Source organism: Brachypodium distachyon, chromosome 4, assembly GCF_000005505.3.
Source record: "Brachypodium distachyon strain Bd21 chromosome 4, Brachypodium_distachyon_v3.0, whole genome shotgun sequence".
Classification (NCBI taxonomy): Eukaryota; Viridiplantae; Streptophyta; class Magnoliopsida; order Poales; family Poaceae; genus Brachypodium; species Brachypodium distachyon.
Genome location: NC_016134.3, coordinates 30,095,209 through 30,117,088, shown reverse-complemented (window position 1 = coordinate 30,117,088; position 21,880 = coordinate 30,095,209). Strand labels below are relative to the sequence as shown.

Sequence of the window (21,880 nt, the reverse complement as noted above, 5' to 3'; positions counted from 1 at the left end):
GGATTGTAATAGACTGGAGATTAATAGCGATTGCATGGAGGTGGTGCAAACGATGCTCGATGGCGGAAATTCCATTGGTCCTGCTGCGGCGATCTATGAAGAATGCTCTTTTCTTGTTAGAGGTTTTGGCTTTGTTAGTTTTGATCATTGTTCTAGGGAGAGTAATTTGGTAGCTCACACTTTAGCTTGTGAGGCGGTTGGTTCTCAGCGTATTGTTTGGCTTGAGAATCCGTCCGATTTTATTTCTAGTTTGCTTCTGAACGATGTAAGTGTGTTTTTCAATCAATAAAGCTGCCATCTTTGCCTCAAAAGAAAGCGCGCGTTGACCTTCCTCTCAAAAAAAAGCGCGCGTTGACCACGTTATTTTAGCAGCCAGATGGAAACACGCACACGAAAGGAGAATCAAAGCGTGAGGAAAACGAATCCACAAATACATTAATTCTGTAGACCCCGCAAGAAAAAAAAAATACATTCTGGAGAAAGAAACCCCCGTGGGAAAATGAGCTGGGAGAGGTAAGATTAAATCCAAGCGTGCGTGCGTGCGAAAAGTTACCAAACGCTGGAGATAATTAAGGAGGTCGTGCGTGGGTTAAAATAAATTTAGGTCGTGGGTAAAAAAGATATGAATCGAATTGAGTGTGAATTAGAACACACACACGCTGGCATGGCGTGGCGTCCCACGTTCCCACGCACGCGCGCGCGCCGGCGCCGGTATAAATTAATTGCCGCGCCCACGTCTCCTGTAATTAACATCCATCTCCCGCCAAATTCATCGCCAAGGGCGCCTCCTCCTCCTCTTCTTCTTCTTCTTCTTCTTCTTCTCCCCGACCTCCTCCACTACGACCCTCGAATTGAACGACGATCGAGCAATGGCGATGGCATTTGCTGAGGACGACGTCCACCGGCTGCTGCCGAGGGAGATCCTGGCGGACATCGGCGTCGCTGACGGCGTAGGCGGCGCGACCACGGCCGTGGACGAGCTCGCCGCGCGCCTCGTCGGCATCCTCGGCCTCGACCGCCAGAAGCAGCAGCGCGCCCTTGGCCTTGCCCCTCCCTGCGCTCGCCGCCTTGATCAGGGCAATGGCTTGGCGCCGAGAGATGCTCAGGCGGCGGCGTCTCTGCAGCTGAGGTTCCAGCCGCCGCTTCCGCCCCCGCTCTTCTTCTTCGCCGCCGACCACCCTCCGCTGGCGCCGACAAGGACGAGCGGCGGAACAGGCGTGTTCATGCCGCGCGCCGAGGAGTACCTGCCGCCGCCGCAGAGCAGAGCGGCAGCGGCCTCGGTTGCGAATGCGAAGCCGCCGCGGATGATGAGGAAGGAGCAGGAGGCGGCAATGGCTGCGGCGGCGGCGGCGCGGGAGCAGCACCTGATCCAGCTGCAGCTGCGCGCCATGGCGGCGGAGATGGCCGTGCTCCGGGCCGGGTGGCCGCCCGCTGCGCTGCTCGCGCCGCCGCCGCAGCAGCAATGGACGTACTGATTGCTTGCTTATCGGAAGAAGAAGGACGACGGATCAACGAATAAATTTGGATTATTAGCTATATTCGGTGATGATTTGGGTTTGTTTTTGTTTCTGTTTGGGAGGGAGTTTCAGTGGATCTCAATAGAATTTGGATTTGCTATACAGAATATAATCAGTTCCAGTTTTTTTTAGTGTCATTTGAAATGTGCAAGTGCCTTTTTCTTTTCTTTGACATTTTTTTTAGGGCAATTTTCTTTGACAAATGAAACGAGGAAGCAGAGCGTAACGGGCCCGACACGAGAAGGCAAGCCCAAATCACCTCATGAGTATAGATGGGCCCTCACAGACTCCTGGATGTATCCTCCCTAAATTTTACTCCCTTCGTCCAACAACAAGGGACATATTAGGTTTGCGTTGACCAAACTTTTGACCACAAATTACTCCACTAATATGTGACTAATGTGATCGAAATCATAAACATAAGCAAATATCGTTGAATAGAAATATAATGGATATCAACTTATGTCCTATAATTATATATTATTAGAGTAATTTGTGTTCAAACCATAGGTCAAAGAGAAGCTAATACGGCCCCTTATTGTTGGACGGAGATAGTAATAGGTCTTGTTTGTTTAGGCTTTTGCTTCCGTCCAGAGGTACTTTTCAGCTTCATATGTAAACGGGAGAAGTGCTTTTGAGATTGCTAAAAGCACCAAAAACTGAAGCAGAAACCCAAACAAACAGAACCTTAATCCTGCAAAACGACTTGGCTAGTGACGTTTGCTCCTCTTTTCCGTTGTATTTCATTACTTGTTGCTTCGGGAATGGACGGAGTCATAATCAAATTAGGGCATGTATAGTGGTTACAATAGAAACCACCCTAAGAGATCGTCGTTTGATTTCCGAACGTCATTTTTGCTTTAGGCTTTAGGCGTAGCCATTCTCTACAATGGTGATATGATGGAGACGAATGCGAGGTCAGGTCGATATTGGTCATGGGCTTGTCGGAGAGGTTAGGGATTAGGTTCCGTTGTAAAGGAAGGTGTGCTCGCCACCACAATTAAAATTAATTTGCGGCTACCAAGATGTACTCTCTCCGATCATAAATTTTTGCCGTTGTTTTTTTTCCCATTGTTTTAGTGTCTTGTGGCAAATTATCGTAATCCCGTTTGCCACAACAGATTTTATCTTTTTTATTTGAGTAAACAGTAAACACAATAGACTTACAAAAATAAAAAGAGTGTTCTATAAAAAAAAAGCTCAACAATTAACTGATCAAACAAACGTACTGTCGAACGATTACAGATGCATTTTCAGGAACACGTAGACATCATCAACGGCCGGGTATCTAACTTAATCAAGCTTTCTGAATCTGACGAAGAGGAGAATTAATTAACCAACCGACCGACAGTATAAACACACTACCACCACGGTGAAGATCGCCGGAATTAATGGCCACGGCGGCGTGGATTCACCTCCAAAAGGCGACGGCGGGCAGGAGCAGCGCGACGCCCACGGCGGAGTAGACGCTCCTCCCGGAGACCCGGGTGCCGCCGGAGAGGTAGAAGTAGTAGTACGGGTTCGATGTCGATGTCGACGGCGGGGTCGGCGGCGACGAGACGTGGGACGCCGGAGCCGAAGGAGACGACGACGACGAGGAGGAGGACCCGCCGCCGTTGCCGCCATTGCTGCTCTTCGGTGATGGCGGGGACGGGTTGCTGCTCGTTGCCGCCGGAGTCGAGGAAGAAGAAGAGGAAGAAGGGGGCGGAGGGAGCAGCAGCGTGAGGTAGGGCGGCGGGGGCGCGATGGACAGCGGCAGGATCGGCGGCAGCGTCGACGACGGCGGCAACGGGGGAGACGACGACGGCGTCGGCGGCGACGGAGGCGGAGAAGACGACGGCAGCGGCGGCGCCGGAGGCGGGGAAGACGATGGCGCCGGAGGAGACGGCGGCGGCGGCGAGGAGCAGACGGTCGGGCACGTCCCGCACTCGCTGATGCAGAGCTGGCTTGCGTCCGGCCCACCGCCCGCCGCCTGAGCCTGAGCTCCTCCGCCGCTACAGCACAGCGCCAGGAAGAAGACGATCACCGCCGGCGCCGACGCGATTGCCGCTCTCGCTCTGGGTCGGGGACGTGGTCCCTCCATTGCTTGCCGGCGCACTGACAGATGAGACTTCAGAGAGCTCTCATGAGCTAGCTTTGCTTCCGCAGGCGAGAGAGAATGAGATTCCTGCAACTATGGATCGAGCTGGTTGTGTGTGGGCCGGCCGGGTTTATATATAAGCTAGCCAGTGAAACAATTAAGTGCAGATGAAGATGTGCGAAACTTGAGGTGCAAGCTGAGAAGGAATAATGTGAGGAGCAGCAAGGTGTAAAGAGAAGATGCCTAATGCTACTCCCTGCATACATTTGCATTAGCAGCCTACAAGGAACCATGGATTCCTCCCCTCCCCTTCCAAGCCTAATAAAGCCTCCAAACACAGATGCTCATAAGCGAGAATTTGTTAGCGAAGGGACCAGAAAACACAGGTGATTAACTTCATCCAATAAATAGAAAATAAGGAAAATCTGTACGTTTTGCGACAGCTGGATTACTAGAAGATCCCCAGGCTTTGCAATGACACCACCTGCACCTTATGCGGGTGATTGATACCTTTCATACTAAAACGATGATCGATGGAGTAAAAGAGTGCCATGGTAAAAAGGTAATCTTGTGCACGTATACTGCTTGCTTTCCGGAGTGCAAAGCAGGTAAAGCATCTACTAGGCACGCCTGGTTCGAGAGCTTGTAGCAAGCAACTTAAAGAGAAGTTTTGCTGCTTATGGCATGTTTGGAACCACGGGCATGTTACTCCGAGTTCAAACAAGGAAGCATTGGAAGGCAAAGAAAACACATGCCGGGATTTCGACCGCTTGCATAGGGGAGTGTCTATTTCTCAGTCGCCTAAGAAATAGTTATTTCTCAGTCAACAATCGTAGCCATCCAATCAAGATTTTCTTATCCATCAAGTCTACAATAATCTTACACGAATCTCAGTAATTGAATCAAAAGGTTGTTATTATCGATTGAGAAATAGTTATTTCTCAATCGCCTAAGAAATAGCAAAACCGTATAAATAAACAATGACACATCAGGCATCTGACACGACGATTATAAGTCAGCAAAACCTCGATATCTGCATTGGTTTCCTATAATCCCTGAGCATTGTTCAGTTCTACGCGCTTTACAGAATACTATATGGCAAGGCAAAGGATGTCAATAAACAACCGACAAAAGGGTACGATTAATTAACACTTGTACAGAAGGCTAAGCCCTGGAAGGAAAACTTTTGCCAGCCTTTCACTCTTACCAGTTACTACACTTTCCAAATTGCCCTTCCTTCCCTCACCTGGGAAGGGAAGTATCAGAAGCAGAGTCGTCATGGATTAACAAAACTTTACTACTAGTCAGTTTCCACGTCTTCTGTTGTTGTTGGCGTTGCTGTATCTGACTTGAGCTTTTGGCTCACAAACTGCCCTTTGATTCTAGGTCTTTGCTCTGCAAGCTTCTTCCTGCTGTGATATCTGACCTGAAAGATGGACAGATAAAGGGAGAGGATCATTCGTAAGAACGACAAGACTATCTGGATAACTATGTATAGAAACTATTTGCAAACAATAGTGTGAAAGTGTGTACCAAAATATACATGTTCGCTAAACAAACAAAATACCTTTTTCTCATAGCATCTATCTTTTCTTTTCATACGGAATTTCATCAAGGCAGCTTCACGGCGAGACCGGTCAATATCCAATCCGTTGTTACTGAAGTTCTGGATGCCGCTATCGTTGCCGCTTTCCATGGCAATTATCGTATTTGTGTTCATATCGGTTTCACCGCTCACTGTCCACCCGCTTCCTCTGCGAAGATCCTGGCTACAGCTAGTACTCGGGTTAGCATTCTCAGGTCTTGACAAGTCAATCGGTTCTGATTCTCTGAGAATTTTTCTTGAATGATGATGCAACAGCTGATTTTCTTCCAGCTGTCTGTGTTCAACAACCTCTGAAGGTTTACCAAGACTTTGATGATAATTAGAGTGAAAAGATGCATGCTGAATTGCCATCTGGTTGATGGCAGATGGATCATGTTGCATAAAAGGAGCCTGTGGGTAGTATATTGGTTGCATAATTGCTCCATAGTGATATGGTATAGCAGCACCAACAGGAATTGGAACAGGTATAAACCCATATGGAGGATGATTTAAAATCTCAGTTCTAGGAGAGGAGCTGCTTGGGCCAGCATCTTCTCTTGCACTACTAGAACTCAGGATGGCAACACGCTCTGTGCAACTGTCCAAAGGAACCTTAGCCTGCACTGCACTCTTCCATGTATTATGTTCACGGGAAGACAAGGCCCCACCAGGTTGGATATTCTTGTCACAAACAGGTTCGTGATGACTTAAGTGGAGGGAGGGGGGAAACAGCTGTTGCACTGATGATTCTATCCTTTTATTACCATACCTGCCATGTTGAAAACCATGGGATGAACACACATAATAGAACTAGTCAGAATTGCATGCGGTACATAAGTAAGCAATTACTAATACAACCCCAGGATCTAAAAATAGAGAACTTGCAGTCCTAAAGAAACAAACGCTAATATCAACCTCAGGATCTAATAATACGAAAATTGCAGTCCCAAAGAAACAAATGCCGTTGATAAACCATAATTGTTTGGATCAATAATTAAAATTAATAAACACATAAGTACCTTGAAAAGGCAGAGGAATTTGAGTGACGGAAGTTATCCTTGTCCTTGAATTCTTGGTTCGCGTAACCATTAGAGTTAAACAGAGGCTGCTTTTCTAGGTTGATCTCTAGAGAGCGAGGGGGGCAAGACTCAGCGCGGCCAATTGCAGTGCCCTTTGACCTTTCATGAGGGGTATTTTCCATGGCAGGGTTGACAGCACTATTCTCTATGGCTGGTGAGTTGCCTTTTTTGCCAGCTGTTGATGGGGCAGCAGCCAAAAGATCCTTGCCTGGATCAGTTGGACGACACGAACTTGCATCAGCAATCCTCAAGGCATTATCCATAATCTGCCCAGCAACCTTTGCAGAAGTAATACCATTAAGACACTTGGAACGTAATTTCTTCTCAGCTGAAAACACTTGCAGTTCACCAGTTTCACACACATTTCCACTTGGGGGATCTGCACAACAAGAGATGAAATCACAATGACTATGGCATGCACAAAGTACATATTAAACAGCCAATAACAGAGAACAAGAAAACCAAATATCAGAAAACCATGTTTAGCTTCCTTACCAACATTAATGTTGAATGCATGTGCCTTTGTCGTCACTCTATCAAAAGGCCCATTCTGTATTGTAAGTTCCCTGGATGAGCTAGCCCCATTTTCTGTGACAGTCTCAGGTAATTTCTCAACACTCTGAATTTCAGTCTCCCTTTTGCTACCAGAGCTCTGCTCACGTTAATAGAGAACAAAAAATATTAGGCACAGAAGAACTCCAATAATTAATATAAAAGAGAAACCAGAACTTTGTGAAGACCAGTTTACGATGAACTAAGGTTTCAGTAAACAGTGCTACCTACAATTAACTGGGTTTACTGGGTAGAGTCACGAGAAGAATAAATAAAACGTAGAAAAAGTAGTGTCTTTATATGCTTAGCTTTCAGTTTTGCTTGTTTGGCTTATCAACCTTAGGAAACCAGACTGGTGCAATTCTACACATGCTTTCGTATCACAGGGAAATAATGTATAAGTCAGCTGAGATGCTCACCTGGGCATCACTTTCTTCGTCGCTGTTATCTCCTGTCTTTGACCTATTACCAGAATTGGCACTTATATGGTTGCTGGCCGCATTGTTTTCTGATGCATTTGTTTGGGTATTCATCTGCATTGGAATTCACAAGGCTTTATTGCACAGCAAACTAGAACACATCAACAATCTAGCAATCATAATCACAGAGAACTAAAATTAATGCACACTATATGTGAGCACTTCAAGCACACTCTATAGGAGCCGTTGAATAGGGTTGATAATATTCCAAGGAAAAAGGCATCCAAAACTTTATAGACCAAAGCATACAATTGAATAAGTGTAAAAAAATCCACATTCACCAAAAAGATATGCTGCAAAAGCAAAACAAAATGTTCCAAAAGAGCTGCAGAATGAAAACTTACCGAGTGCCGTCTCCACACATGTTGCCATAAGTTACGGAGTTCATTCTTTCTCACTGGTTTCACAAGGAAGTCCACTGCACCATTTTGCATGCACCTGAGCACTGTGCCGATGGAATCTTGGGACGACATCACTGTACAGATAACACAATAAACCATCATAAACCACATAACAAATCCAATGAATACTGAGTTCAAGAGAGCTCTAAATAATGCATCTCAAGCCACACACGATTCCTTACATCAACAATAGGTCAATCACTCCAATATGACACTCGGCTGCTCATGTGTTTGTCATATTAGGGTACATCGCCTTATATGCATTAGTCTCATATTTGCATATCAGGACCACGCGCTGGTCACTACATAGCATGTACGTCGTGTATACCGCACAAATATATAGTAATCACTTAGTCTTAGCAATGATGTGATTGGGCTCTTTCCCCTATTTCAAACATGTGAATTCAACCTAATTCCAGATTAGCAGCACTCATTTTTCAAAAAGTTGAGGTACTGTGTTGCCATGCTTGGTTCAAAGGCAGTCAGTCACGCACACCATCAAATCGTATGGTTGCTCAATTAAGCTATCTAATTAGAATCCACAAGTGTACCTCTGGGCATTAATGCAAAGTTCCAACTTCAATCCCATAACTAAAACATACTTTTGATGTGAAATCCGTAGATACTTAAATTGTGCAACTAAAATAAGATGACAATTTATTGAACCGCAGGTACACTCACACAAGACAAATCTGTTACGAAGATTCAGAAACACAATAATTGGCTTATACCCGTAGCGGGTTACTCACATGACGACAGAAATGGAATCTGACAACAACAATTCAGTTACACTAGAGTCGCTGGCTAAAAATAACTGACACCGGAACATGGAATCCATTTCAAACCAGCGCCAATTGACCAGCTGTAGTATCATAAGCGCCTGGCGACAATAAGTGAACCCTACCGCAATTAAGCAATTCACATAAAAACATGGCCCTTACCAGGTTACTCATATGACGACAGAAATGGAATCCCACAACAATTAATTCAGTTACACACTTACACTAGAGTCACTGGCTATAAGGACTACACCAGAACACCGAATCCATTTCAAACCAGCTCCAATTAACCAGCTGTAGTACCATAAGCGCCCGGCGACAATAAACAAACCCTACCGCACTCAAGCAGTACGCATAAAAACACGGCACGAGGTCCCTTGATTAAAGTAGCTGCTAGATAGTGAGATCAAACATGTTTGCGAGTTCAGTCTGGCCAAAAGTCTGTCACAAACATTCAGAAACGCAATGATTGGCTTATACCTTTAGCGGGTTACTCATGTGGCGACAGAAGTGGAATCGGACAACAATTAATTCGGTTACACTAGAGTCGCTGACTACATCGGAACATCGAATCCATTTCAAACCGGCGCCAATTGAGCAGCTGTAGCACCGTAAGCACCCGGCAACAAGCCGACAATTAAAAAACCCTAGCACAACCAAGCACTTGGCAATAAAACATGGCGCAAGGACCCTTGCTTAAAGTAGCTGCTACATAGATAGCGAGATCAAACGCGTTTGCCAGCTGAACTGAAACCTATAGGCTACAGCAGTCACTGATTCGATCAAACTCATGGGGAATATTAGTGGGAAGGGAGAGGGCTTACTTATGACGGGGATGTTCTTGCACTCGTGCGCGGCGACGATCCTGGCGAGCAGGTCGATGCCGGAGAGCGTGGGCATGTCGACCTCGGTGAGCACGAGGTCGAAGGCGTAGGCCCTGCCCCTCATCACCTCCCACGCCTTCATCCCGTCCGCCACCGCCGCCACTGCCAAAACGCACCACAAACAAAATTCAGCAACAACAGGGGGGAATAATAATCGAGAGAGAGGGGACGGGAGGGGAGAGGGGACTGACCGCGGTAGCCGCACTTGCGGAGGAGCGCGGTGACGACCTGGCGGGTGGAGTCGTCGTGCTCGACGAGCAGCACCCGCAGCGACCTCCGCGGCAGGATCTCGTCCCACCGGATCACTCCGCGCGCCGCTCCCCCTCCCGCTGCTACTCCTCCCCCTCCTCCTTCAACTTCTCCTCCGCCGCCGCCGCTCCCCTTCTCCACCGCCGCCGCCGCAGCCGCAGCCTCCCCGCCGTCCGCGTCGGGAGACATCTCTTCCGCCGTCCGCCCTTGCGTCCGTTACTTACTCCCCGTCCTCGGAGCAGGAGAGGAGAGGGGAACGAAGCGAAGAGGAGGAAAATATCTGGAGGAGCTGGAGCAAGGGAAACCTCGGGGTCCGCGTTGTGGCGCAGCGCCACGTCAGCGTGGCGGAAAAGATATACCGCGGGCGAGCGAGCGGCTGCAGATATTTGCCGATATTTTTGCTTTGCTGCCTTCCGACGCTGCGGTGTCTGTGTGCGGTGGGACCCTGGTGTGATATTTTCCGGTGCGATTTTTTCTGGGGGCGGAGATATGTGTATTTGGCGGATGGGGTGGGAGAACAGCTGGTGGCCTCTCGTTTTTGCTTCTTTTTCTGAGGGGTGGGGCCAGCCATGGGTGATGAGCTGGGCTGGATTTTTGGCGGCCACTTGAGGCGTGGGGAATGGGCCACTTGTGGAAAGGGAAGTTGGCGTGGACCGGCACTTCCTTGCCGCTAATTTTTTTTAAATAGTACGTTTATTTAATCATTTTCAAAAATAATATGTGTTTTTTGAAAGATTTAAAAATAATACGGCATCGGTCTCGCTCAGGCCGAATGGGCCCAGTCGGCCTGGCCGAAGCCGATTAGGCTCAGTCGGCCTAGGCCAGGCCGACTGGAATACGTTTATTTAATCATTTTCAAAAATAATATATGTTTTTTGAAAGATTTAAAAATAATACGGCCTCGGTCTCGCTCAGGCCGAATGGGCCTAGTCGGCCTGGCCGAAGCCGATTAGGCTCAGTCGGCCTAGGCCAGGCCCAGGCCGACTGGAGGCGGGCACTTTCGGTGCGGGCCGACTGGCGCCCCACACTACTACAAAAACGGTTATCTGTAACGGTCGAAAAACCATATCAGTAACGGTCGGGGCCGCCATTACTAACTTCGTGTTACTGATGATACCCATCATCAGTAACGGTCATAGAGACCGTTACTGATGTATATATTGTTGGGGAACGCGGTATGCTACGCTAGCACAAAATAAAATTTTCTACCGCTTCCGCCCGGATCAATGCTGTAGATAATGGATCACGAGATTACCACTAGACGCGCAGACCCGTAGCGGAAGTAGAGTCGATGTAGCGCGTCGATGCCGAGTAGTCGAACAGCCTGCTCCTCCTCGCCGATCCCACGAACAGTTCGTCCAAGCGCCGCAGGTGCAGCGCCTCCGAGGTATCCACACGTACAGGGAGGAACTCCGTGCGGCGGACTGCTAGATCCGATCGCAAGGCTTTGGGCGTGGAGGTGCGACGGCCGAGTCTAACTCGCGTCTGAACTGGAGTTAACCCTAGACGGGTTGGTCTCCTCCACTTATATAGACGTCCCTAGTGGGCTCAACACTTGAGGCCCATTAGGAGTCTAAGCCCGATACGAGTTGGATCCGATCCAACTCGGTTCCCACCCCTTAAGCGTGTGACCCTTCAGGTTCGCGGTCAGTCGGCCACGACTACGAGCTCGGACTGCGGGCCCGAGTAACACCTTGCTCGTCCACTGGCACCGACTCAAGTCGATAGTTGGTAGCGGCGCCTAGCAGCACGTGCCAACTCCCGAGTAACCACAAGGTATATTGACGAACCATACAATGTGTCATATGCAACATTCCTTTTGCCTCGCGATATGTGTGTCGAGCTCAAGGCGAGTGCGTGTCATCCTTGTGGATAGCTCGAATCTCTTCTCGTTCCTGTGATACAGATTCCCGAACGGGTTAACACTTAACCCAAGTCGCATGGCCATGCTTTCCGAATCTGATCACTCGAGAGGGCCCAGAGATATCTCTCCGAACAGGAGGGGCAAATCCCATCTTGATCAACCATGACTCGCAGCATGCTTCTCAGCAAACCCGAAAGCTACCTTTATAACCACCCAGTTACGGAGTAGCGTTTGGCAACCCCTAAGTAGGCCGATTCACATCCCAAGCTCATACGATGACCTCAGGTCTAGGACTGGCATATACATCGTACTTGAGACTAACAAATGACAATCATCTCGTTGTGTCTCAGTGCGGGTCTGTCCGACTCAACAATCTCATTGTCGAGTCCATGCTATCAGTCGGCAACACCTTGCCCTATGACTTGTGAAACATAGTCATCACACTGATTCACATTGCTAGTCTAGGTTATGTGTCCGCATAACCTCAATGACCAGGGACCATTAGAACAACATCATAGAATACATAGTTTCACAAACAAATCACGTATTTATTGATACATATCAGTGATGATGTTCAAGGACAAATAACTCATGAATACATAGGAAATAACATCATCACATGATTGCCTCTAGGGCATATCTCCAACATATATACATCAGTGATGGTCGCTCCTTCCCGACCGTTACTGATGTATGTATCATTAGTGACGGTCGCGTCGCCCCATCAGTGTCGGTCAACCGACCGACACTGATACGTTTTCGGTATTTAAAAAAATAATTAAAACCACAGTAAATACACAGGAAATACATAGCAAATTATATACAGCACAACAAATTATATACAGAATGTATCTCATCACAGAAAAATACATATAAAGCCGCATCAAATCACATCACATCATTTAAAGAATACAAATGTATCTCACTTCATGACATTGATTACAAAGTGTCAAAATTCCATAGAAGCATAATTACAGAGTGTCAAAATTTCATGGAAGCATATAAAGAATACAAATGAATCTATTGTCGTGGGTGAACCCTAGACACGACTTGTTCCACGCGTTCGAAGAAGTCCCCACTAGGCTTGATGACCTCATTGTTTATGAGATGGGCGAACTCCCTTTGAATGTTATACACGACCCATTTAGGTCGGTGTCCCATTGTCATTCGGGGCCGCCAGTACTCTTCCATCGCCGCGACTGACCCCTTCCACTCAGGCTTGAACATGCTGGCATTCTCCATAAAGATGTGACAGCAGTAGTAGCCACAGAACACACTGCCGGACGGCTGTTGCTGGCAAGGGAACCTGTGGTTGTGGTGAGGCTCGTCTTTATAGCCTTTACCAGCTAGTTTTCCCTTGGTCGCCACTTTCCAGGCAGTGTTAATGAGTGATTTGATGGGCTTCCAGAACCTACCTCGAACACCCTTCTTCGGAAGAAGTGAATCGAAGTAGTACACCGCGGACCAAGGCAAACAAATGAGCAGTGTCACCCAATGGTCTCTGTTTTCAAAAGAAACAAATTTTAGTATCTAAGGGTGTATAAGAAAGACTGAATTAGAAAAAACAAACGGTTCCATATATAAAATTGAACTTACTCCAAATTAAGGAAGAAGAGGATGAAGTTGTCGTCCGCGTATTTCTCGAGACATGCTACCAAGTATTTAGATGCCATGGTTCTTGAGGCATCCTTTTCAGACTCAAGACCGATGTTACCGTAGTTGAACATCGCGGGGTCTAGAATGGCTACTTTTTTGACCTCCAATCGTCGCAGTTCTCTTATTTGGTAGGCAGACCACAGCCTTAAGAGGTTGATATCAAGCTTTTGGCGGTTGAAGAGGTGGAACAGTTCGTTGAACTCCACACCAAAGGTGATAGGACGTTCCTGAATGCTCCCAGTTTCTTGGTCAAAGAAGCTATAGTCTCGTGGGATTCTAACATTGATCTGTTGGGCATGCTGTTCAGAACCAGCTAATGCTTGCATGTAGAACTGATGAAGCTCTTGCATCTCTCTGGACATGGCACGCAGGGAATCTTCGGTGACCATCGGTCTTCCAGGATAGTAAAGAAGCACCCGGTCGAACTCCCTAGCCACGAAATAGGATCCGTCTTCGAATCTCTGACCTTGATATGGGTTCTTGATGAAAATGTCAGGCCTATTGTCCTCCCAGACTCCAGTTATGTCAGGCACATGGTGCATCTCATCTTGAGTGACAGTGGAGGACTCCTTGATGGTCTTGCCGCCGCGCCCCCTCTTTTTATGCCTCCTCTTACTGTCCCATGCCTTCTGCTCCTCTGTCTTGTACTTGTCATCGATCTTGCGGCCACCCATGGACTCAGCGGCACCCAAGAGAGAGAAGGTGGGAGGGACACTTCCAGCCTGTGCCGACCCTGTGGTCTGGCTATCTTTGAGCTGTGCAGGCATCGACATTGCCCGCTCTTCATCTCCGCCGGCATCTACAGGAGGAAGTATCCTAGGGGAAAGGCCGAGCGGCGAATGAGAAGTACCTTTCTGGGCAGAGGGAGATGGAGTCATAGAGGGCCGGCGGTGGTTGTAGAGGGATACCAAGCTCCTAGGCCACATAATTCGGTAGTTTGGACAACCGCCTAGGATATCCACACCTTCCTCCGGAGGTAGCGGGATAGCATAATCCCGATGGTCGTCGACGACGGAGTCCACCATCACACTCACTTGTGCGTCGTTCATGAGAATGCCGTGCACTAGTGGCGGTGATTGTCTGGGCATTAGGCGGCCAATGGCGCCTACAGGCTTCCCAGGCTTGTCAACGTGGATACGACACTTCACCGGTGCCTGCGCGTAACAAGAAGAAGGCATATGTGTGTAAGATCTTTATTCATGAAGGTAAGGATTGAAAAAGAGTTTGAAAATATTGCTTACAAGGATGTTGTCGCTCGGACCCTGATCGTTATCCCGGCTGCCCTCGCTTGGGGAAGGTTGGCTAGCGGGGGGGGGGGGGGGTGTCCATGCTAGGAGTTGGGCTGTAACCTAGGGTGTAGGTTTCTTCGTCCTCCATATGTGTGTCGGAGGCGGCGCTGCTCTTCAGCGGGGTGCTCTTTCGCGGGGGAAGAGGAGGAAGAGGAGGAAGGAGGTTCCTCAAACCTTCCACTCCTCCCCCGACTATGGCGCCAAGGGCGGGGTGGTCTTTGGCCAACGCCGACACTAAATGATGGACGGCTTGCACTGCATATTCCCGCGACACCTCTTGAGACACGATAGATGCCTGCTCTCGCGTCTCCGCCTTAGCTTGTTCTATTAGCTCAGAAGAAGCGGGGAGCTTTTTCTGGACTCTGCTTCGCTTCGGAGCAGGCAGGAAATAATCATCCCAGCAGGCCCCTTCGCCTTCTCCTAGAACACGGCCCGTGTGCTCCGCCTTTTGCAAGCCGGCGGTCACAGCCGACTCCCACCTCTTGCTCTGCACGGAGTTGTCGGAGGTTTCTGACCTCCTGCTCTCCTCCCATTTGTGGGCATTTTCCTGTTATCATATAAGACGGGACGTGAGTCTATATGGATCAGGAGTGTCATAATTAACGCCGAAACCAACTAAATGCACGTGAACCCTTACCGTAAAATTTTTAACAAGCGGCTGCATTGGCTCAATGCCCGCCCACTGCTCGGGTGTCATGTGCCAACGTGCATATTCTCTAGCACGTTGGTCCTCCAGCATGTCATGCACTGGAGGCACCCTGCCTGCCGCCTCGAGAATTTGGTCCTGCTTGCGCATACCTTCTTCTTCCCCTCTTTCCCTGCACTCCCTAGCCTGTGGTTCAAAGGCTTCCTTAAGCGCAGCGCCCTCATGCGTTCACTCTTCACAATGAAGGCAGGGTCAGACAATTCCTTCTTGAACTTTTCCCATTCGGCCTCATCAATACCGACGGCCATTTCTTCTTGATGGTCTCATATGGTTTGTGATACCTCTGATTGCGACTGGAATTAACTGAGTGAGTATGACATGGTTGTCGTGAGACTTCATGCCAGATAGCTTGTGACTCTTTATGTCAACTAGATGCTTGATGCTCGACGAGTAGTTCGATGGGACTTTAATGCCCTGCAGGCACTGGCACATCCTATGCAACTCGTCTTTGTACGGGTTGTAACATGCAAGACGACACCGCGTGGTCACCGTCACGAAACCATTCTTGTCGGCTTCCGACACTTGATCTTTGCCCCACAACTCTTTCCTGATAGACATGAGTTCCAGGTCCTTCCGTGCGTTGGGTCCATCTTTCGTCTTCTCTGGAATGTTCATCAGCAACCCCAGCACACTGTCGCATACATTTTTCTCCACGTGCATGACATCTATGCTGTGGCGGCATTCTAAATGTGCCCAGTACTTTAGGTCCTAGAATACGGACCTCCTTTTCCACACGACGCCTTCAGGTTCCTTATATTTCTTCGCAGCAATCTTTTCGGGGACAACCTCAAGATCGTTCACAATTTCGAGGATTTGCATACCAGACTTCTCCTTCGGCGCTGTCCCGTGCTCCGTCTTCCCATTGAACCTTTCCTTGTCATCCCTCCAAGGGTTTTTAGCATCCAACCACTTTCAGTGGCCTATGTACACAATTTTGGATGAAGCGGGCAACTTCTCCGATGTTGTGTTTTCCCTGCACTTTGTACAGGCCTTGTAGCCATGTGTCACCTGCCATGAAGTATTTCCATTCGCGGGGTAGTCACGCACGCACGTCAGAAGCGCTGCTCTCATCGTGAAGTACTCCCTCCTGTTTGCGTCCCAAACCACTCTGCCAGGGTTCCAAAGCTGCTTCAGCTCATCCTTCACTAGCTCCAGATACACATTTAGGTCATCTCCCGGCTGCTTTGGACCCTGTATGAGCATGCACATGTGGATGTACTTTCTCTTTATGATTAACCATGGAGGAAGGTTGTAGACAAACAAGATCACTGGTCATGTGTCGTGCTTGTTGTTCATGTTTCTGAAAGAATTTATCCCGTCAGTGCTGAGACCGAGCCTCAGGTTTCTGGGCTCTGCCCCAAAATCTGGAAATGCCTTGTCCAAGTTCCTCCACTGAGTCCTATCCGCAGGGTGTCTTAGGACCCTAGCCTCCTCCACACGGTAGTGCCTGTCAGGATCGAATGCAGCCTGCGCCGGATCGTGATAGACGAGATACCTCGCATCCTTAACGTTCTGCATCCAACGCTCAACTCGGCCACCTGTCGTAAGATACCAAACAGTCTTTGCCGGCCTGCCCTTCATCACTTCTTTCCCATCGTGTTCGCCAGCTCTGACGTTTTTCTTCTTGTATCTCGATGCACCGCATATGTGGCAGCTCTCATGGTTCTCGTACTCTCCAATGTATACCATGCAGTCGTTTGGACATGAATGATGTTTCACGCAATCCAATCCGAGCGGGCATGTAATCTTCTTCGCCTCGTATGTGCTCTTGGGCAACTTATTTGGCTGTGGAAAAACCGAAGCAAGGTAACTCAACAAGCCCGTGAAGCCCTTGTCTGACCAGCATGATGCTGCCTTCAGCCTCAAAAGTTCAAGCGTCACTTCGAGCACGTTGTTTTCTTCGCTAGCTCCATCATACAAGGGTGTGTTTGCGTCCTCCAACAATTTTTTGAACTGAGCAGACTCTGCCTCATCTTCGGGGTCCTCCAGCTGGTCCCGTAGGTACAGGTCATCTAGCATTTCGGCAATCCTGCCACGTGGAGCTAATTCACCTTCCACATTAGCCTCCTCATCGACCCTTGTTTCTTCCTCGGAATCATTCGCCAGATCATATCGCAGGACATCATCATCTTCGCTACCGCTACCGACATCAATCGCATCCTCCCCGTGACAAGTCCAGCGAGAATAACCATCGACAAAACCCGATGCCAGCGCGTGCATCTGAACATCTTCATGCTTCATCATGCATGTGTTTCCACATTTGCGACATGGGCAACGCATCATCAAAAGTCCTTTTCGTTCCATATCACCTTTCGCGATTCCAAAAAAGACCGTCCATTCGGTTATCCATCGAGCATTGATTCTTTCCTTTGCGTACATCCAAGAACAATCCTTCGATCTACAACACAATACACAAGAAAACAAAAAGGCAAAATAGTTAGCCTAATCATTGACAAGGAGATTAATGTGCTAATTAACCAGAGCTAACTAAAATTTTGAAATTAGAAACATTCGGAGAGAATTGGAGGCCGGCGAGAAAGATCAGGAGGGAGAGAGAGCACGCAAGCGAGAGGGAAGCTCCGGGCGACGAAGAGGACGCCGCATTTCGGCCGGCGGCCGCGGAGCTCAAAAATTTTAAATTGGGAAATCTCGGAGAGAAATTGAGGCCGGCAAGAGAGATCGGGGGGGAGAGAGACATCGGGAGGGAGAGGGAAGCTTAGGGCTCGAAGATCGGAGCGCGCCGGCCGCCAGAGCTCCAAAAATGGAGCTTGGCGGGCATGGCCGCTCGCCGGCCATGGAGGCGGTGCCGCCGGCGGGGGGGGGGGGGGGGAGGGAGGAGGGCGTACCTGGGGTGGTCGCCGAAGGCCATGGCGCGGTTGGGCAGCACCTCGCCGTCGCCGGAGAGGAAGTTGCCGCAGCTGGTCCGTCACGACGCGCGGCGCGACCAGCTGTGGCTCCGCACAGCATACTTAATACGCGAGTAACATCAGTGTCGGTCGAGGTTTTCTCGACCGTTACTGATAATCGTGTACACATCAGTAACGGTCTAGCTGGTCCGACCGTTACTGATGCGTGGCTCATCAGTGGCGGTCGCCACTTAAACGACCACCACTGATGTAACTCGCGAGCTATGAGTGTTCATCGGTGGCGGTCGTGTCGCGCGACCGCCATTGATGTGTGGCTGGGCGGGGACGGACAATGCCCCCCTCGGTTCATCAGTAATGGTCGTGGCCTCGACCGACACTGATGTTCTTTATCAATAACGGTCACGCCTGACCTGTTACTGATGTTGCGTGGCATATAGACCGTTTTGTAGTAATTCCAGTCGGCCTAGCCCAGGCCGACTGGCCTTTCGGCTTAGCCAGGGCCGACTGGAGTCGACCGGGGGCCCTCTTTCTTTCCCTTTTTCTTTGTTCCTTCTCTCTCCTTCCCTTCTTCCTCCCCAGGCCGAGCAGCCCAGCTCCCTGCACTCGTTCCCTTCTGTTCTTGCTCTCCTCTTCTTCTTCCTCAAAAATGTCCCCAATTTCTAGCCAAAATTGGTGAGTTTTGTTTACGTTTAACCCACAAAACTGCATCCCCTTGCTATTTAGCATCCAGTGACACCTTGATCTACTGTTTTCGTAGACCATGTAGAGCTAATTTCGTGTTGCTAAGTTGGGGCAATGGTGGTGGTTTGGAGGAGTTTGGAGGTGGTGGTGGTGGTGCTCATCCAGTTACTGTGAAGCTGCTCGAGGTTGGGGTTCCCACGCTTCAAGGATAAATCCTAATATCTCACGTTTTTATCCTATAATGTATATGTTTATGAGGATACATGTGTGTATATATATAGAAGTATGTTTTAGCGTTTGGTAGTGCTCATTATTTTGGACAACGGTTAATGTCGTACTGCTTAGTATTTGATGCGTCTAAATATTATGGCCGGTAGTAATATGTTTTGATAGACTAGATTTTTTTGATGCCGTACTGTTTAGTATTTGACACGTATTAATATTTTAAATCTACTGTACTGCTTAGTATTTGACGCGTCTAAATAGTTTGGCCGGTAGTAATATGTTTTGATAGGCTAGATTTTATTTATGCCGTACTGTTTAGTATTTGACGCATATTAATATTTTTAATATGCCATACTGCTTAATATTTAACGCGTCCTAATAATTTTTTATGCCGTACTGCTTAGTATTTGACGCGTCCAAACATTTTTTTAGACATCAAAGATGTCCGGTGTAGTGAAGTTTGTTTTTTACTACGGTTTCGGTACTGTCTTAACAACCGAGCACGGAGCTGATCTGAGTCAGTTTAAGTATATGGAGTTGGATCTAACCGCCCCTCAAACATGGACGTTTAGTCAGTTGTAGGAATGGTTGGTAGGATGTTTAGCGCTCAATCCTGAAACATACACCGTTCGTGTGCAAGCATTGTGGACCAAGTCAAGTTCAAATATTTTCTGGGTTTTGAGGCCCATAGACCGGACATCAAAGTGGGTGCGCTGGTTAGAAAGTTGCGAGAAAAGGGGAACTACACCTGTCGCCTTAATCCAGGTTGTCGCTCATGAGACCAATCCAGCTGAAAGCGAGGGTGAATCAAGTCATGACTTGTCCAATGCAAACTCTGTGTCGAATGCTGGGGGTGGTGGTTATGAATCAGGCCAGAGCTTCGAGGCAGTAGGAGACGATGAGTACACTGGCGAGGCAGATGCGGACGAAGAAGTTGGTCACTTGCAGAACCAGATGGAGGATGAAGATACAGATGGTCGTAGTTCTTATGACGATGAGCCTCATGAGTCGGACGAAGAGGAGGTGCCAATTCCTGCATCATGGAATCAGGACTTCTCTTCAGCTATGACCGTGAACGATGGCTAGGACTCTGCATGGCAATATCATCAGAACAACATTGCGAAGGGTGCCAGATTTCCTGACAAGAAACATCTGCAGGATGCGATAATTGCTTGGACAATGTCCACGCAAAGGGTTTTCAAAACAACAGTCTCTTCACAAAAATATCTGACAATGGAGTGCGAACAAATAGATTGTCCCGGGAGGGTGCATGGCTATGTTCCTAAGAATGACACAGATTGGGTTGTGAGTGACTTGGTGTTGCACACATGTGTCATTCCCAGTATCCCTCAAGACCATCGTAACCTCTCATCGACGCTTCTTGCTCGGTTGCTTTACACGAAGATAGTGGAGAGCAAAGCAATGGAAGTGAAGGCCATCATGCATAAGGTCAGGGTAAGGTTTAAGTACAACATTTCGTATGGCAAGGCTTGGAGGGCTAAGTAGAGGGCTCTTGAGGAAAGATTTGGTTCGTTTTTCGACTCGTACGACTCTGTTGTCCGCCTCCTCCATACACTGCAAGCCCGTAATCCAGGCACCTATGTCGACATCCAACACTTCCTGCACCCAGAGTATCCAACTGTGAGGGTGCTGCAACGACTGTTCTTCACTTTCGGTGTATGCGTCCAAGCTTTCACTCATTGTCAACCGGTGATATGCGTAGATGGCACTTTTCTCACTGGCAAATACAAGGGGCAGATCTTGACCGCCATTGGTCAAGACGTCAAGAATCAAATCGTTCCGCTCGCATTTTCTTTCGTGGAGGGTGAGAACACTGAAAGTTGGTTATGGTTTTCAGGCAGCTCAAGAGAGCAGTTGTGCATGATAAGCCGAATGTGTGCATCCTTCAGGACAGACATGTAGGCATACTCAGTGCGATAAGGACACTGACAAACCCTGGGCCTGATGAACAAACTCCATGGGAGGACATGCAGAGTCGTTGGTGCATGTGGCATTTGGGGGCCAACTTCTTCTCGCAGTTCAGGAACAAGTCACTTATGAATCTATTCAAGAAACTCTGCAAACAGAACCAACAATGGAAGTACACTAGGATACATGGTTATCTTGATGAGTTCACGAAGAAACATGTTAGGGAGAGGACAGCGGCACGAAACGCAGCGGTAGCAGCACATGTAGCAGCAGTGGCTGCACAGACAGCAGTTGGAACATGACCATCTGAGGAAGAACCTGTTGGGATTTGTGACTTGCCAGGGTTTGATCCACCCGGCACTAAGAGAAGGGTTGTGAGGCAGATTAAAAACTTTCAGCAGTGGATAGAGCACCAGCCTCTGGAGCGGTGGTCTTTGCTGCACGACACACATGACGCTAGGTATGGCGTCATGACTACTAACCTGGCAGAAACATACAACTTTGTCCTAAGGGAAAATAGGGCTTTACCACTTACAGCCATTGTCGAGGGTATTTTCTATGGCACGGTGAAGTATTTCAGAGATAGACGCCAGAGAGCTGAAATGCATATCATGAACAATCCAAATACACCGTACTGTGAAAAGATTATGAAGTACATGGATGAGAAGATGGAAAAAGCTAGGTGTCATACTGTCGTCGCCATCAGTAATCAAGAACACAGGTTTGAGGTGTGCTTGCCAACTGACAAGTTCGGTGTTGAAAATGAATTGAGGACACAGGAGGTGAAGATTGGAAATGAAGTGTGGCCAACGTGTGAGTGCACCTGCAACAAACCAAAGTTGCTTCACCTTCCTTGCTCACATGTACTTGCTGCTTGCGGGCAGCTAAGAATGGACGCAATCTCATTTGTGTCTCCCTATTACCTGAAAGAGTCTGTGCTTAGCACATGGACGGGTGAGATGTTAGGGTTTCGTGCAATGGGCAATTTCAACAAGGTAACCCCTGGTGAAAGGCGGTACATCCCTGACCCCGGGCTATTGCGGACAGGCACAGGCAGA

General features: G+C 48.4%; 2 protein-coding genes across 2 annotated transcripts; both read right to left on the bottom strand.

The window, feature by feature from the left end:
- Window positions 1-2,680: 2,680 nt before the first annotated feature.
- Window positions 2,681-4,441, bottom strand: LOC100835259 (classical arabinogalactan protein 9). Its single transcript, XM_003576243.4, has one exon. It carries the CDS (start codon window positions 3,598-3,600, stop codon window positions 2,929-2,931), a length of 672 nt encoding a protein of 223 aa, XP_003576291.1. The 5' UTR covers window positions 3,601-4,441; the 3' UTR covers window positions 2,681-2,928.
- Window positions 4,442-4,608: 167 nt separating this feature from the next.
- LOC100839860 (two-component response regulator-like APRR3) lies at window positions 4,609-9,936 on the bottom strand. Its single transcript, XM_003577749.4, has 8 exons — window positions 9,548-9,936; window positions 9,297-9,458; window positions 7,637-7,767; window positions 7,233-7,346; window positions 6,757-6,913; window positions 6,202-6,640; window positions 5,165-5,951; window positions 4,609-5,023 (listed from the first exon to the last, which is right to left on the bottom strand). Exons 1-8 carry the CDS (start codon window positions 9,792-9,794, stop codon window positions 4,898-4,900), a joined length of 2,163 nt encoding a protein of 720 aa, XP_003577797.2. The 5' UTR covers window positions 9,795-9,936; the 3' UTR covers window positions 4,609-4,897.
- Between the last annotated feature and the right edge of the window lie 11,944 nt (window positions 9,937-21,880).

What these genes read in the sequence shown, in the direction of transcription:
- LOC100835259 (XM_003576243.4), bottom strand. Translation starts at nt 3,600, where the DNA reads ATGGAGGGACCACGTCCCCGACCCAGAGCGAGAGCGGCAATCGCGTCG.
- LOC100839860 (XM_003577749.4), bottom strand. Translation starts at nt 9,794, where the DNA reads ATGTCTCCCGACGCGGACGGCGGGGAGGCTGCGGCTGCGGCGGCGGCG. An exon ending in CAAGAACATCCCCGTCATAA is followed by an intron (nt 7,768 to 9,296) that starts GTAAGCCCTCTC and finishes TTATCTGTACAG; the next exon opens with TGATGTCGTCCCAAGATTCC. An exon ending in ATGTGTGGAGACGGCACTCG is followed by an intron (nt 7,347 to 7,636) that starts GTAAGTTTTCAT and finishes ATTCCAATGCAG; the next exon opens with ATGAATACCCAAACAAATGC.